At 60.5% G+C, this 15306-nt stretch overlaps 1 protein-coding gene across 1 annotated transcript; it reads left to right on the forward strand.

Annotated features, from left to right (window-relative positions):
• The first annotated feature begins 25 nt into the window (after positions 1-25).
• MVK (mevalonate kinase) lies at positions 26-14387 on the forward strand. Its single transcript, XM_036425984.2, has 11 exons — positions 26-93; positions 919-1010; positions 1773-1920; positions 4615-4747; positions 5458-5613; positions 6958-7061; positions 7554-7599; positions 9607-9697; positions 9984-10100; positions 13059-13212; positions 13569-14387. The coding sequence occupies exons 2-11, from the start codon at positions 933-935 to the stop codon at positions 13718-13720; spliced, it is 1179 nt and encodes a 392-aa protein (XP_036281877.1). The 5' UTR covers positions 26-93; positions 919-932; the 3' UTR covers positions 13721-14387.
• Positions 14388-15306: the final 919 nt, after the last annotated feature.

Below are 15306 nucleotides of genomic sequence, written 5' to 3' on the forward strand. Positions count from 1 at the left end.
GACAGCGCCTATTGGCCAATGCTCGCGCGCTCCGATTGGCTGAGCGGAAGGGGCGCCTGTGCGCTGTGGAACAGAACCCAGCGGCGGCGGCAGGTGAGAGGCTGTGATAGGGGCCGGGGAGGGGGATGTGGGGGCGCGAGCTGAGTGTCAGGACAATAAGCTCAGGGGATAAGATGATAAGCTCCCGGCATTTCCGGCTGTTTCTCCAACTCTGAGAACCACCCAGAGCGCCAGGACCTCCAGCCTGACAGACGAGCTTTTCAGCATCGGGAAGCAGTACGTTTCCCCCTCCGAGCCTCAGTGTCCCCTGCCAGAAACGGCGGTCACGGTAGTACTTAGTGCATGGTGAGGTTCACGTCTTGTTCTGCCGACGTAATTAGTGCACGTAAAGCTTTGAACGAAGGGTAATTTTGCACTATTTGTAAAAATTAAATGCGCGCCTCCGCAGATCCTCGCTCTGGTGCGTCGGGAACGGCCTGCGTTTCCAGGGAAGGGTTCTTCCGGGTCCATGGTTTCACCTAAATCTGCCGTTGGTAGCAGTAGTAATGAAGTCGGGAACCAAGAACAGAACCATGCCACGCAGCTCTCGGGGACGAATTGCCAGACCCTGCGAAGTGCTTCCCTTTTGTTATTTAATTCTACCTTCCCCAAACTTACTGAAGTGAGTGCAGGTATTGTCCTATTGTCCTCATGTGGCATGTGGGGAAACTGGTCCAAAGCCGTTGACGTGAGTTAGCTAAGATGGCATCACTCGGGGAGTAGAAGAGCGGGGGTTTGAACCCAGGTCTTTCTCTGGGTCTGGTTGACTGCTGCCCTCAGCTGCCTTTTTTTTCTTTCTTTTTTTAAGGACGAGCTTGAACTAGGCATTTTATAAAAGCTCTAGATCTGGGCCCATCCATCCTCTGGCTTCCCTGTCAGGAGTCCCGGGAGCCATGTTGTCAGAAGGCCTGCTGGTGTCCGCCCCAGGGAAGGTCATCCTTCATGGAGAGCATGCCGTGGTCCATGGCAAGGTAAAGGCCCCAGCCTGCAGGATTGGCACCGTTCGTCCCGACACTAATCTCAAAAGGAGATAAGAGGAAGCCTTGACGCACAGCCTGATAGTAAGTCAGCGAGGAGGTCAGTTTCTCCAGCCAAGCAAGGAAAAGTCGGGTCTATGCGCGCTGCAGGGCTGCTCCGGCCCACTCTGGGGTAGCAGACATGGCAGCCTAGGAGTGGAGTCAGATGGCTAAGCGGTGAGCTTGGGCAGAGGAGAAAAGAGGTTTGAGGATGGACTTCTGGGGTACCTCATTATTTAGAAGTGGGAGGACGCTAGGACCCAGCACGGGAGTCTAAACGTGCGCCATCTCGCTTAACTCTTACCACTGCCCCTGGGGTTGCACTTTATTATCCTGTTTTACCAAAGTGGAGGCTGAGGCCCGGGAGAGGATAGGAGAGCTGGGAGTGAACCAAAGTCCTTCTGAACCCAAAGCTCATGCTTTTCCCACCCCTCCTCTTAGTCTTTATGTTCTTACCCTCAGAAATGTGGTCATTACGGGCAGCCATTCCTCGGTGCTGCGAACCTCCGCAGTTTTGCATGGGGAAGGCAGGCATGGGCACAGTTTACTCCTACTTGGTCAGCGTTGGTTGTGCCGCCTTAGTGGGAGGGCATGCCTCGGGCGGTGAGCAGTGTCTGCCCGCCCGGTGGCAATGGCTGTGAACCAGCACGGTGCTGAAACAGGGCTTCTCAAGGCAGGATGCTACCCACCTGCAGGCTATTTGCTTTTGCCCTACAGGTAGCACTGGCTGTGGCCTTGAACTTGAGAACATTTCTCCGGCTTCAACCCCACAGCAATGGGAAAGTGGGCCTCAACTTACCAAACATTGGCGTCAAGAGGGCCTGGGATGTGGCCAGGCTCCAGGACCTGGACACAAGCTTTCTGGGTAAGTGCAGGGAGGAGGCGCCAGGTGGGGGGCGGAGCGGGGCCTTGAGGGAGGGGACAGACGAGGCTGGGCAGGTAGGCTAAGCTGTTCCGAGGGAGCCAGAGCCCACCACTCTGGGATGCTTTCTCTGTAGACCTCACATAATTAGTTTCACTTATTAATTTTTTTAAGATTCAAAACATAAGATGATGCACTAGATAGATCTGTGTGGGCTGTGGTGGGCAGCTAAACAGGACCTACTGTTGAGTGGAAAAACAAGGTACACAACGGCAGATGCAGAGTGATTAGGAACAACGCAGATAAAGTATCGGTCTGTATGCAAATGCATGAGAACGGGCTGGGAAGATTTCCATCCGGCGGACAGTGGTGGGTAATTCCCTGTGGGAGGGTCCGAAGGTCCAGGAGTGGACAAATGCTGTTGTAATGTTCTTTTAACAAGGAGAATGTGTTGGCATTTTGCATAATAAAAATCACTTAAAATAACAGGCTTGTTATTGGGAAATACAGCCAATACTGGAAGATTGCAAGTAAAAAAAAATCACTTATTATACCATCCCTCACGACGCTCTTAAGCATCTTGGCGTTAACCCTCTGGGTTATTTTCTGCGGATGGTCTGACTGAGATAGGCAGATACCTTGTTTTTTAACTAAAATTGGCTCAGGCCACAGGAACTCCTTTGTCCTTCCGTGTATCAGGACTGTGCTCCAGTAAATAAAGACCCCGTGCTAATTTTTGGGAGTTGGGGAATGCTGGCCCACCCCTGCACACCCAGCCTCCTTCATTGGCGGAGCCACCACCTTCGTGGGTCAGAGCGAGAGCGTGCGTCCTGCTCTCAGTCTCCGCTCTGACTGCCGCCTTGTTGCTGGGAACAGCGGTTCTCAGCCAGGGGGACGAAGGAGGCTGCTCCGGGCTCTCCCACGCCGCTCCCGTCCCCCGGGAGGGTCAGCGCACAGCAGGCCCTCAGCCCCTCCTCCTGGAGGGAGACGGAGAAAGGGTTGAAAACCCCCGTTTTCCAATAATCGTTTTCAACCTCAGGGCTGCCTGGAGATGCCCTGGGGAGGTTGTTGTTTGTAGCAGTTCGGATGGATTCCTGGTCCTGCCCCTGCTCCGGAGGCTCAGTAGCGGCAGGTGTGGTGGTGGAGGACCGGACGTGTGTATTTTGAAAGGGGCTCCGCGGGGTGATCGCAGGGACACCTCAGTGTGGAGCCACTGCTTTGGATCTTGCCTCAGAAACCGGCGATCCAGGGCAACCAGACCTGGCTTTTCATGGCGCACAGGGCCGCCCACCAGCTGGAGCTGCCTCCGAACCGGCTGCTGCTTCTGGGCGTCATCGGTGCGGGTGGAAGCAGCCGGGTGGGGTGGGACACGTCTCTGGCCATTTCCGACTCCCGGTGTGAGCCTGGGCGGGCCCCTTAACACCCTGAGCAGAGTTCTGTTACCTGGGAGGTTGTTGTGAGGAGCCAGCAGTTAATATTAATTAGGTGATTAATTATAATTAGGCAGTGAGCCTCTGAGTTGGGCCTAGGGCTGTGACACAGAGTGCGGTGCACACACCAGGGCTTGTCTCGTTGTTCTCCGAGGCGACAGGGAATCTGAGCCTTTTGGACACAAGTGTTTTCTGTTCAGTTGCAGAATCCCCATTACTTTCTCTCCGTTTCTCTGGCTCCCTCCTAATACTGGTGATTACCACAGTAACAGCTACTGGGCCTTTGTGGGTGCCAGGCACAGAGCTATGTACGCTGTGCTCCTCATCCCCGTTTCATGGATGAGAACATTGAGGTTCAGGGGCCAAGTGGCTCCGGTCCTGCTGCTTGTCGGGGATACGGAAAGGATTCAGACTCAGGTCTTCCCAAAGTCAAAGCCCGGCTCTTCACCATCCATTCGTCTCCCTCAGCTCTGCGATGCCTGGGCTCTCAGTGCCTGTCCCTGGCCCGGCTGCCTGTGAGGTACCATTAATCCAGTCAGCACGTAGCACTTACCGCCCCGCCTGGCGTGTCCTGCCCGGCACACCCGCTCATTGCAAGCCCAGGCGCTGTGTGCAGAGGTGAGCTCGTCCGACTCGCTCTGCTGCTCAGCCCCCCGATGAGGTTGCCGGCCTCTCGCTGGCACCGGAACAGAAACTGCCCCGGGCCTTTCCCTCCTGCCACGCAGCTCTCCGAGGTCCGCGTTCAGGGGTTTTATTTGAGTCCTGCTCTCCTAATTGTGTTCCCGGAGAGGGGAGGATTTGGGGAGTCATGTGACATAGCCTCTGGAGCTGGTTCCGGGCAGTGGAGGTCAAACCCGGGCCTCTGCGCTTGAGCTAGCATCCATTTCTCTTGTGCACGTGTGTGTTTGAAACTGTTAACTAGCACTTCGACGTGCCAGGAGCTGCGTGAAGGAGTCGTGTGCCTCGTTGCACTTTACTGCATGACACTTGTGAGGAGGTGTGCTGTCCCCGTTTACCAAGGAGGGCCCAGGTTCAGAGGGCTAAGGCGCAGGCTCAAGGCCAGGACGCCAGGGAGTCTCCCAGGCAGGAGCCAGCCCCCAGCCCCCGCCTCCGGAGCCCACAGCCGCCGGCAGAGGCAGCCGCGGGGCTCGGACATGAGCCGTGTCCATCTGGGCCCCGGGCGCTGTGCCCAGCAGCTCTTTGTGTCCTGTTGTCTGTGAGAGCGGCTGAGTCTCACCATCCGTGTGTCCTGTTTGCTGTGTGACAGAGCGCGGCGACATCACAGAGAAAGTGGAGAAGCTGAAGGAGGTTGCGGGCCTCCCTGAGGACTGTGCCGACCGAGAGCGCCTGGCCGTGCTGGCCTTCCTGTACCTGTACCTGTCCATCTGCCGGAAGCAGAGGTGTGTGCCTGCGGGGAGAGGGCTTCTCTGGTGTGGGCGGCCAGACAATAAGCCCCCACCCCCACATGTGCCAGGCACCGTGCACATTCACGGACACAGAGGGCAGACTCACGTGCCCCTAACCCTCACAGTTCAGGGCCAGCTGTAGATGAATTGGTGTCTGGCACACGGGTATCAGTTGTTCCCCAAACAAACCGCACAGTTACCACGATGATTTTGGGGCCCAGAGCCCACAGGGAAAGCCTCGGGGGCAGCCTTCACTCTTGCAGCAGACGCAGCGCAGTGGGCTCTGGGTGCCCGGTGCCAGCTGAGAACACATTCACTCTAAGTGTCCTGGCGCTTGCAGGTTGATGCCAGGTTTCCAGCTGGAAGGGGCATGTCCCATCCAGAGGGGGAAGGTGCATTTCCCAACCTGATGGGGGTGGGGCGGCCGGCCGTGAGCAGCTGAAGGCAGGTTGAGTGTGACCTCGGTGTCCAGGGAGAGCTCCCGGGGGAGGAGACCTGAGAAGGGTCCTGCAGGGTGGGCGGGAGCTCCGCTGGGGCCAAGAGGTGCAGAGCACAAGCTGTCCTGGGAGGGGACCGGCCTGTGCCAGAGCGGGGGAAACAGGACAACCTTGAGCAGACGGGTTCCTCTGAGGCACGGAGGAAGCGCCGTGGCTGGACATCCGGCGGTCTGGATGAATCGGGTCCGCCTGCGGCGTGTGTTGCAGCGCCCTGCCCAGCCTGGACATCGCTGTGTGGTCGGAGCTGCCCACCGGGGCCGGCTTGGGCTCCAGTGCCGCCTACTCCGTGTGCCTGACAGCTGCCCTCCTGACCTTGTGCGAGGAGATCCCAAACCCGCTGAAGGACGGGGAGGCCGCCGGCAGGTACGCATGGCCCTCGCCCTGCTCGCTGTCCTTCCTGTGGGCCGAGACCTGGTTCTCTTGCCCAGAACTCACCACCCCCCTGGGAGGGCATCTCGTGCCACTTTACAGAAGAAACGGAGGGCAGTGAGGCCGAACAGCTAGCGGTGGCAGAGTGGGATTTGAACCCAGAGCCTGAGCCCTGAGACCCGCACTAAACATTTCAATTCCCAACCCTACCTCTCACCCCCACTCCTCTTTGGGGAACCTGAGCCAGACACAGAGGGCAGCAGGGTAGGTGAGGCTTTGGGCCACTCTGCCGTCAGCTCGCTGTGGGCCTGTGGCCAGGCCGCTGCACCCCTCCCTCGACCTCAGTGTCCTCCTCTGCAAATGGTGAGGCTGGGAGTGCCGGGTGATGACAGACGGTTATGAACAAGATTATGTTCATAATGATGTGCCAGGATTAAGCACAGGTGGTGTGCCTGTTGGATTAGGGCATCTGCCCGCCGGCAGGCCCTGGACCTGGTCTCTGTAGAGGCGTCCTCTGTCCCTGGGCGTCAGTGAGGCTTGTCAGCGCTGCTGGCAGCCGCTGTGACCTGGGAATACGCCTGAGAAGCCACCTCTGCCCTGACCGATTTGCTCAGCACAGAGGATGCAGTGAGCCCTGGCCTCGCCCGGGAGCTGTGGATAAGGCCCCAGAAGGCAGCTTGGCCGCTCTGGTCGAGGCTTGTCCTGGGACCGATGGGACTTGAGGGAGCCCCCCCTGGAGGGCCTTGGGTCGCAGCCACGTGGAGCCCAGCTGGCTCGTCCGTCTTGGGGCAGCAGCAGAAGAGCAGGCTGGCAGACGGTGCTGCTGCCAGGATGGGCACAGCTGCGCCTCCACCCAGAGCATGTTCCCTCCGTGCCCTCTGCTGGGAGAGCCCTCCCTGTGCCCCCTCTTCGTCCAGGCAGCGGGGTCCAGGAGCGGGTGCTTTGCAAAGGCCTGTTACAGTCACAGCTGCTGGCAGACACCTCGCCGGGCGCCCCGCCGGCGCTCAATACCCTGGCAGCTAGCCTTTGAGGAGGGAGGGACCGGGCCACAGAGGAGCAAGGTTAGGTCACTATGCAGAGTCACTCACTGGCAGGAGGCAGAGTAGGACCGTGAGGACCCAAAGCTGTGCTCTCTGTGCCAGGTGGGAGGGTTTCGAGGGAAGAGGGTGGCACGTGCTTCAGCTGGGAGGTTCCAAGCACGTTTCTCCTCTTCCTGAGCTCGAGGGCCAGGCGCCTTTGCCTTTGGTCTCCACCCAGCCCAGCCGGTGGCCCTGCCTCGCCTGCCCGGGGGCCCTGGCCCCGCCCGCAGTGCGCTACACGTGAACTTCTGTGTCTCAGGTGGACGGCGGAGGACCTGGAAGTCATTAACCAGTGGGCCTTCCAGGGGGAGAGGGTGATTCACGGGAACCCCTCCGGCGTGGACAACGCGGTCAGCACCTGGGGTAGGCGCTGCCTCGCTGGCTTTGTTTATCTTTTGACGTCCCGTGCACTTGGAGGTGCCTGGGTGTGCTGGTTTGGGATGAAGAGAGTCATTTGGTTCTGAGAAAAGTAGCATTTCCTGTTGGAAGGGAACAGGAGGAACCTCAGCCTCCCACCCTCTCAATGCGGACCCCGGGGCTGGGCCGGGGCCTGGGAAGCGGCAGCTCCAGGGAAGTCCCCAGGGCCCGAAGTTAGAACTGCAGAACCACAGCTGGGCCCTCATCACCCTTCTCGGCTGTCAGAGGAGCTGGCAGCTGGGGGAAGGGAGCGGCCGGGACCCGGGGCCTGGCAGAGCAGGGGGCCTTCGTGCCCTCCTGGCCTTTGGACCGGAAGCTGAGGTGCTAGCTATAGGATTGAGTGTTCCCAGGATGGGGCAAAACTCAGACCCACCCCCAGAACCTAACCTCTCTCCCAAGAGAAGTTCGGGTTTCTGACCCTCTGGTTTCTCTCTTCAGGAGGAGCGCTCCGGTACCAACAAGGAAAGATCTCACCCCTCCAGAGGTTCGTCCGGTGGAGAGCGCCCTCGGCAGGCCATCCCGGGGAGCTCTGTGTCTTTATGTCCTGGGCTTTCCCGTCCACCGTGTGGCCCTTACAGACCATCCCCCAGAGAAAGCCGCTCTTTGCTCTCCGCCTCCGCTCCTAAATCGCTAAGAGGTCAAAGGGGAGGTCATGCGTGGCTGTGCGTCCACCTTACGTGATGGCTGCTCGTGAAGTCACTCAGTCACTCTGCAAACAAGAACTGAGTCTTCTGTGTTCCTCAGACTCTGCTTGGAGCGAGGGTAGAAAGATGAATCTGGGACACAGTTCTGGGGGTGGGGACTGACATGCACACGAGAGCTGCTGTGATGAAGGCAGCAAAGAGAGCCAGGACGGGAGCTGCGGAGGCATGGGGCAGAGGGGGCATGGGCAGCATGCAGCCCGTTTCACTGTTTCTTTACTCCTGTCCTCTGAGTGACTAGCATGACAAGTGTATGTTACGCGTCACCTCCTCAGTCCGTGTGCACGCAGCAGAAATGTCAGGAGCAGGGAGTGTGGTGTGGGGCAGCAGGAGCCGGGGCCCTCCATCAAGTCCGGTCTAGTCGGGTGATGATGTTGGTCCCAGGATGCTTTGCTGCCTCCGTGGCCGGTTCACGCTGTGAGGGCGCCGAGGCTGGTTCTCGGCCTCCTGATCCAGGGCTGTCTTTGTGGATGGGCAGCAGGCCCCGGACGCCTGCCCTCGCCTGCTGGGCCACATCATTCGTGGCTCAGCGGCCTGGGGGGACGGGATGCTCTCCTGCACCTCTGGGATCTTCCTGTCGCAGCCGTGCGGGCTTCCGGGAGCCACGCCTGCTTTCCTGAGGCTCGTGGTCCGTTTCTGAGCCTCGTCGTGGGTTTCTGAGCCTCCCACTTGGGCTTGTGGTGGCCAGTTCTTACAGAGCCGAGCAGCAGCCTGGCTCTCCCCATGCGATGCCAGCAGCATCTCCCAGCAGTGTCTCCGATGGTGACCACCCATCATAGTTCTTGTCGTGGCCACATGTGCCCTGGAGCCGCCCTGGGTGACTGCCTCTGCTGTGCACAGGGGAGGAAGCAGGGCGCCGAGGAGCGTGGGGCAGCTTCCGGTGTCTGCTGTGGAGGCATGGCAGCGCAGCCGAGGGCCCAGGCGGGGCCGGGTCTGCCGGCCACACTGCCCCATGGGCAGTGAGAGCAAGAGCAGTCGGAGGATTCTGGGATGGCTGGGCCTGGGCCCACCCTCGGGCTCACCTCATGGTCTATGGGAGGAGGCAGTCACCACGGTGATCTCAGAGAAAGGCGTCCAGAGGCTTCTCGGTGACAGCGAGGGGTATGGTGAGGCAGGCTGCAGGGCGGGGTCCTGCATGGAGGCAGTGCCCCCTCATCCACTCGGTGTTTCCTGAGAGCCAGGTGCATCCTAAGCCCTGATCCCGGCCCCGGGGAGAGCGAACCCATGGAGACTGGGCGCACACCCAGGCCCCCGGAGCCGAGCCTCTATCCCCACACCACCACCACCACCGGCCCCGGGCCGCCTCGGCCTCTCCCCGCCCCCTCCGGCTTTAGAAACTCCTCTCCCTGCCCTCCTGATCCCCGGAGACGGCACAGGCCCAGATCCCTCCCTGCATCCCCTCTGAGCAGAGCAGTCCACCCTGGGACCTGCTTTCCTTCCCAGCACCCTGCCCTCCTGCTCCCGGAGTGGCCTTTCCTGTGCTCGTCCCTGGAGCGACTTTGAACTTCTGATTGCACGAATGCGCCATGCTGTCTAGCACACATGGGTGCCCAGAGTGAGTGAGTGAGTGAGTGAGTGAGTGAGGAGCATGTCCAGTGCGGATGCGGAGGTGCAGCTGTGGTTGGTCGCAGGCACAGGGGCCTGGGCGGCAGGAGCCGTGCGTCCCCTGACCCCTATCACTCCCTGGGCTTCTGCCTCCACCTCCTCTGTGTGGGGCCAGTGGGGCCCCAGGCTGCCCCAGCCTGCTCCCGCTCCCCCTCCTGGGCTCACGTGGACCTCTGTGCCCGCAGGCCGCCGGCTCTGAAGATCCTCCTGACCAACACCAAGGTCCCTCGCAGCACCAAGGCCCTGGTGCTCGGCGTCAGGAACCGGCTGCTCAAGGTGCTCTGGCCCCACCCCTGGGGGCGTTCACGGGTTGGAGTTCTCCCTCTGCCGGGGGTTGGCGGGGCGGGATGGAGTGGGACCTGGGAAAGCAGTTTGGCAGGAAAGGGTCTGTTCACGCCCCAGCTGGGAGGCAGGGCGGGGTCGTCCGTCAGGTGGCTTTGCTGCGAGAATCTCCTGCCTGTAGGGGGCATCTGGGCAAGGCAGAGGAGGGCAGTGGGACCCCTCCCCTCCCCCGTTGCCGGGCCCCCATAGGCCTCACTGCCCTTGCTTCCTTTGCCTCCAGTTCCCAGAGATCGTGGCCCCCCTCCTGACCTCCATGGACGCCATTTCCCTGGAGTGCGAGCGGGTCCTGGGGGAGATGGCCGCGGCCCCAGCCCCGGAGCACTACCTCGTGCTGGAGGTAAGAACCTGTCTGCGGGACCGGGTCACCCCCCGCCCGCCCCCTCTGTCAAAGGCAGGGGCTCCCCACCGCTCTGAGCTCCCAATCCCCGGGGTCCTGCATGTGCACATGTGAGCAGCCCTGCCTGTGCCACGCCTGGTCCCATGAGGGGGTGAGGGAGTGAGGGACACCCGGACAGTGCTCAGCGGCGCGTGTGGGCTGGGTTGCGGCAGGAGCCCTGACCGGCTCCCAGGGCCAGGAGAGCTCTCCCTGGGCGCCGCTCCTGCTGCTTTGTTAACTCCTCTGTTCACTCAGGAGCCAGGCCCCGCATCCTTGGGTCAGGCAGTCTGCCGCGGTTCTCTCATCGTCATTGTCCAGCCGCCACCCTTCGCAGAATTCCAGAGCAGAGGCTGAGCTTGGGATTTACTAGACTCGGGTCTGAGTCCGGGCCCACCCCTGCAGTGTCGTAGGAATGCAGTGAGGTCTCCTGGGCGATGCGCAGGACAATGCCTGAGGAGCCCCCAGCTCAGTAAGCCCGAGGGCCGGCCTCCTCCTCAGACACGGCCCATCTGGCCTGGTGCGCGTGGGCTGGCATTGACACGCCATCTGGCTTCCCTGGAAGAACCACAGCCGGTGTGGCTGTGCAGCAGCAGGCAGCTACAGGTGCAGAAGGCTGTGGTGTCTTCTCCGCAGTCCCCGCCGCTCCCTAAGTCTCGCCCACAGCACCACAGCCTGCTGTCCGGTGTCAGCATTGGCGTCTGCGCCCCGTAGTGAATGGGAGCTGCTGCTCTGAGTCCTTTCAGAAATGACTTCTCACTGGATCCTACACCACCTGCCTGTGGAGTAGGCTTGTTGCCCCATTTTAGAGGTATAAAAACGAGGTTTTCAGCTAGTGAGTAACTGAGCCCGGGTCAAGCGGATTTATTTCTTTAGCCAGCAGATGTTTTTTGTTTTTGTTTTAACATATTTTATTGATTTTAAAGAGGAGGGGAGAGGGAGAGAGGTAGAAACATCAGTGATGAGAGAGATTCATTGATTGGCTGCCTCCTGCATGCCCCCTACTGGGAATCAATCCCGCAACCCAGGCATGTGTCCCTGGCTGGAACCGAACCTGCGACCCTTCAGTCCGCAGGCAGACGCTCTATCCACTGAGCCAAACCAGCCAGGGCTGGCCAACAGATGTTTACTGAGCACCTTCTGTGGGCCAGGCCCAAGGAACAACCTGATTGCTGTGCTCTTGCCCTCGTTCAGCCTGTGCCTGGCTGGCTCTCAGTCCCTCTCACGTCCCTTTCTCAGAGAAAGGACGGAACCGCCCTCCCGGGCGGGAAATTACCCTGTTTCCCCGAAAATAAGACCGTGTCTTATGTTAAATTTTTCTCCCAAAGTTGCGCTGGGTCTTATTTTCAGGGGATGTCTTACCTTTCCATGCGCTAGGTCTTATTTTCGGGGAGACACGGTAGTATCGACAGAGCCCTGCCTCCGACACCCCTGAGCCCGGGAGAGCGCCGAGCACGCGTCCGTCAGACGCGGGTGTATTTTTGGCTGTGGCAGCGCTGGAATGTGCAGCCCGGCGCCCGGACAGCTCTGCACTCAAACCGGCGAGCTGTTCCCCCGAGTCACAGCCTGTCATCCGGTCCTTGACAGATTTTGGATCAGAATGTGACGGGTGCCTGGAACCTGCCTCAGCAATGTGACGTCTGGCGCTCAGGCTCAGAGAGGCCCCGTGAGTCTTCCCGCACAGCCACGGCCAGCCTCGGGCTGCCGCCGGCCTCACGCCTGTCCACCTCTCTCAGTGCGGGGTGAGGCGGCTGCAGGGAGCGTCTCCGCGGCTCACGGGCGCCCCTAGGACCCTGGAGCAGAGCTGCGACCCGAGCCACACTCCGCGGGGGGGCGCAGCAGAAACGCGCAGGCCGGGCCCAGGCAGGTAGATGGACATGAGCTCTGTGTCAGGCAGGCCTAGCTCCCGGCGCCGGCTCGGTGCCTGACTAGCTCAGTGACCTCAGGCAAGGCACATTCCTCTCTGAGCCTCAGTTTACCCCTTTGTAAAATGGGGTGGTGGTCCTGTAACAACAGAAGCACTACTAGCTGCTGATGCTTGCTGAGCCTCAGGCCAGGTATATGGAAGACTCACCTCATTTTATCCTCATGCGTGAGGCACAGCCTGTTCCCGAAGGCAGGCTGAGGCTCAGGACCCACGACCCTGAAATGGCAGAGGGCTGACTCTCAAACCCCAGCCCGCTGACTGCAGCTCCCACAGCCTAGCTTCCCAGGCGAGGACACAGCTGGTGCTCACGGTTCCAGCCCCGCACGCAGCACGGCGCCAGCACCCTGCGTGTCTGTCCACCCTCATGAGGGAATGAAACGCGGGTGCAGGATGCGGGGCAGTGGCCGCTGTGAGTTTTGTTACTTCCCCAACCTGATCTCATTGGATCCTCAGGAGGAAGGGACTGTATTGTGCACAGCCAGAGGAAGCTGAATGTCTCCCCCACTGGTGTGTGATCTTTCTTGAAACTTTTACAAATGACAGACCCACTCAAGCAGGCTTTAGCAGAGAAGGAATGGATTGGCTCAAAACTGAGCACCAAAGGGAGTAGCTTCAGGCACAGCTGGATCCAGGGGCTAAACAGCCTCTGAAATCTCTGTCTTCTGTGCAACCCCTGACCGTGTGCAGGACAGTAGGGTGGCCTCCCTCTGAAGTCAGCCAGTTTGAGCAGTCCCAGTGGAAAGAGCGACTAAACCTTGAGAGGGCCCTGTTTGGCCCACGTGCCTGGTCAGCCACCATGGCCACGCCTGGGACCTGTGCCCACTGCCAGCTCCACCCCAGCCCCTGGCAGTCCTGCAGGAAGGAGAGGCCCTTCTTGCCAGCAGAGAGGGCCTTGTGCTGTCCCAAAGCGGGGTTCTGTCCGATGGCCGGGGCAGGCACAGCACGACCCCGGCCTCAGGCAGCCAAAACGGAACAGACTGAATCTTCGCCTCCAGGAGCTGATCGATATGAACCAGCACCACCTGAACGCCCTCGGTGTGGGCCACGCCTCCCTGGACCAGCTCTGCCAGGTGACCATGGCCCGCGGGCTGCACAGCAAGCTCACTGGTGCCGGTGGCGGCGGCTGTGGCATCACCCTCCTCAGGCCAGGTACCGGGGCGGGCAGGGCTCATACAGAGCTTCTGCCTGGGCATTTCCCTTGGGAGGAGGAGGAAGCCTGCCAACAAGTCTCACCTCTGCTGTGTGGCCTTGAGCGGGTTAATTAACCTCTCTGGGCCTTTGTGGCCACATTGGTCAACTAAGGATGCTAATACCTAGTTAATAAGATTGCGGGGGCGGGGGCGTTTAGAGAGCCTGGCACAGGGCTGGGCTCTCGCTGTGAATGCTGGGGCTCCCGATGGATAGTCCCCACACAGCAAGCACGACTCGAAAGAAAGTCTGCCGTTGTCTTGAATGGGGCAGACATTCTCCAGGTCAGAGCTGACCTGCCTCTCCCCTCCCCTCAGGTCTGGAGGGCCCAGAGGTGGAGGCCACGAAGCAGGCGCTGACCGGCTGTGGGTTTGACTGCTGGGAAACCAGCGTCGGGGCCCCCGGCATCTCCATCCACACGGCCGCCTCCCTGGACGCCCCCATCCGGCAAGCCCTGGGCGGCCTCTGAGCCCCTGCCGAGCCCCTGCCCGGATTGTTCTGGGGCTGGAGTGGCCTCTGGCCGGCCAGAGGCGCCCCGCTCCTGACACTGCAGGCCCCTGTGACGTCTCTTCCACTGGCTGTGTCTACAGAACCTCCGAGGGGCCTGGAGCCTCCATGGCTGGCTGCCCGGAGACCTGGTCTGCGAGCCGCGTCCCAGCGCTGGGCAGAGGCTGTGCCCGGTCCCCTGGGACCGCAGAGCTGAGCCGTGAGGTGCTCTTTCCTGTCCTCCCTGAGGCTCCCAGACCCTCTGCTTTCCCTCAAACTCCCTGGCGGGCCTGGCGGGAGGCTCGGGTGCAGGGGTCTGGTTCCCGGGGCAACGTGCCTTCTCCCTCCTTCCCCTCTGCACTTCCTCCTGTGTCTCAGGGTCAGCCCGCCCACCTCCTCCAGGAAGCCTTCCCAGGCCCCTGGCCGTGACCCTCCCTTCACACCTTCAGTCTTTTTAAACCGCCAGCACTTTGCGTGGCTCTTCTCTCCAGCTCGATGGTGGGCTCCCCCAGGGAGTGTCCGGGTGGTGTCTTTGGCTTCTGTCCTGTGGCCCAAGGGTTGACCCAAGGCAGGGTCGATGCCCAGTTTCTTCCAGTCTGTGCCCAAGGGTTTGCAGAAAAGATGGCAGAGGGGAATAAAAGATCTTGAGTAACAGCGCTTCCCTCTGCGTCCGGAGACAGGGTGATGCCAGCCCACCCACACCTGCACCTGCTTCCCGCCCCGTCCCTTTTCTTTAGCCGCTTCCCAGTGGGGTCTTCAGGGGTTCAAGGGAGAAGGGCACCTAGCCCCTGGTGGGGTGCCTTGGGAACTGGTGGGGCGGGGGGGGGGTGTCTCAGATGGCCCTGGTCGGACAGGGTTGGGCAGGACAGTATGCTCTCTGTCCACCACACAGCTCCCGTCCGCTTTTCCAAAAAGCGGGAGTGTAAGCTTCCTCACTCCTAGAGTTAGAGCACCCACAAATCACAGACTTCTATAAACTGCTGTGGGCTTGGAATGTTCCTTTCTTTCTGAAATTGTCTGGGTGGGCGTAGAGCCCGGTGCCCGGCACCTACCTGGCAGATTTGAATTGTATGTTGCCAGCCAGGTTCTTTCTGGAAGGGAAACCCCATGTAGCTAGCACATTGCTAACTGAAGCTCCAGGAGTCCCAGGCCTGAGACATGGACTCAAGGCAGGAAGGTGGGGCTCGCCCAGGCAAGGGGTTCAGGATTTGGTGAAAATGGCTTAGTGCGCTTCTGCCCTTGGCCACCAGGGGGCAGCTGGCGCCTTCCCAGCGTTTTCACAGGGCAATGGGAGCTGGCCTGCCTAGGGGAGTGAGCGTGCCTGCCCCGCTTAACTTTGGCCCCGTGGTCACTGCTGAGGAGCTCCTTGCCCTGCCTTCAGAGCAGTGTGTGAACCAGTGTTCACACGGAGCCTGCTCATGTGCCGGGCAGTGACCTCCCCCAGCCTGGGGTTACATTGCTCCTCTCAGCTGCATTTTACAGATCAGGACACTGAAGCTCAGGGAGGCTGAGTAGCTCATCCAAGGCCACACAGCTAATCATCAGAGGCAAGATTCCAGCTCAGATGTT

This window comes from Pipistrellus kuhlii, unplaced genomic scaffold, assembly GCF_014108245.1.
Source record: "Pipistrellus kuhlii isolate mPipKuh1 unplaced genomic scaffold, mPipKuh1.p scaffold_m20_p_88, whole genome shotgun sequence".
Taxonomy (NCBI): Eukaryota; Metazoa; Chordata; class Mammalia; order Chiroptera; family Vespertilionidae; genus Pipistrellus; species Pipistrellus kuhlii.

Coding starts and splice junctions, on each gene's coding strand:
- MVK (XM_036425984.2), top strand. CDS start 933: ATGTTGTCAGAAGGCCTGCTGGTGTCCGCCCCAGGGAAGGTCATCCTT. Junction 1,011..1,772: donor ATGCCGTGGTCCATGGCAAG/GTAAAGGCCCCA, acceptor TTTGCCCTACAG/GTAGCACTGGCTGTGGCCTT. Junction 9,698..9,983: donor TCAGGAACCGGCTGCTCAAG/GTGCTCTGGCCC, acceptor CTTTGCCTCCAG/TTCCCAGAGATCGTGGCCCC.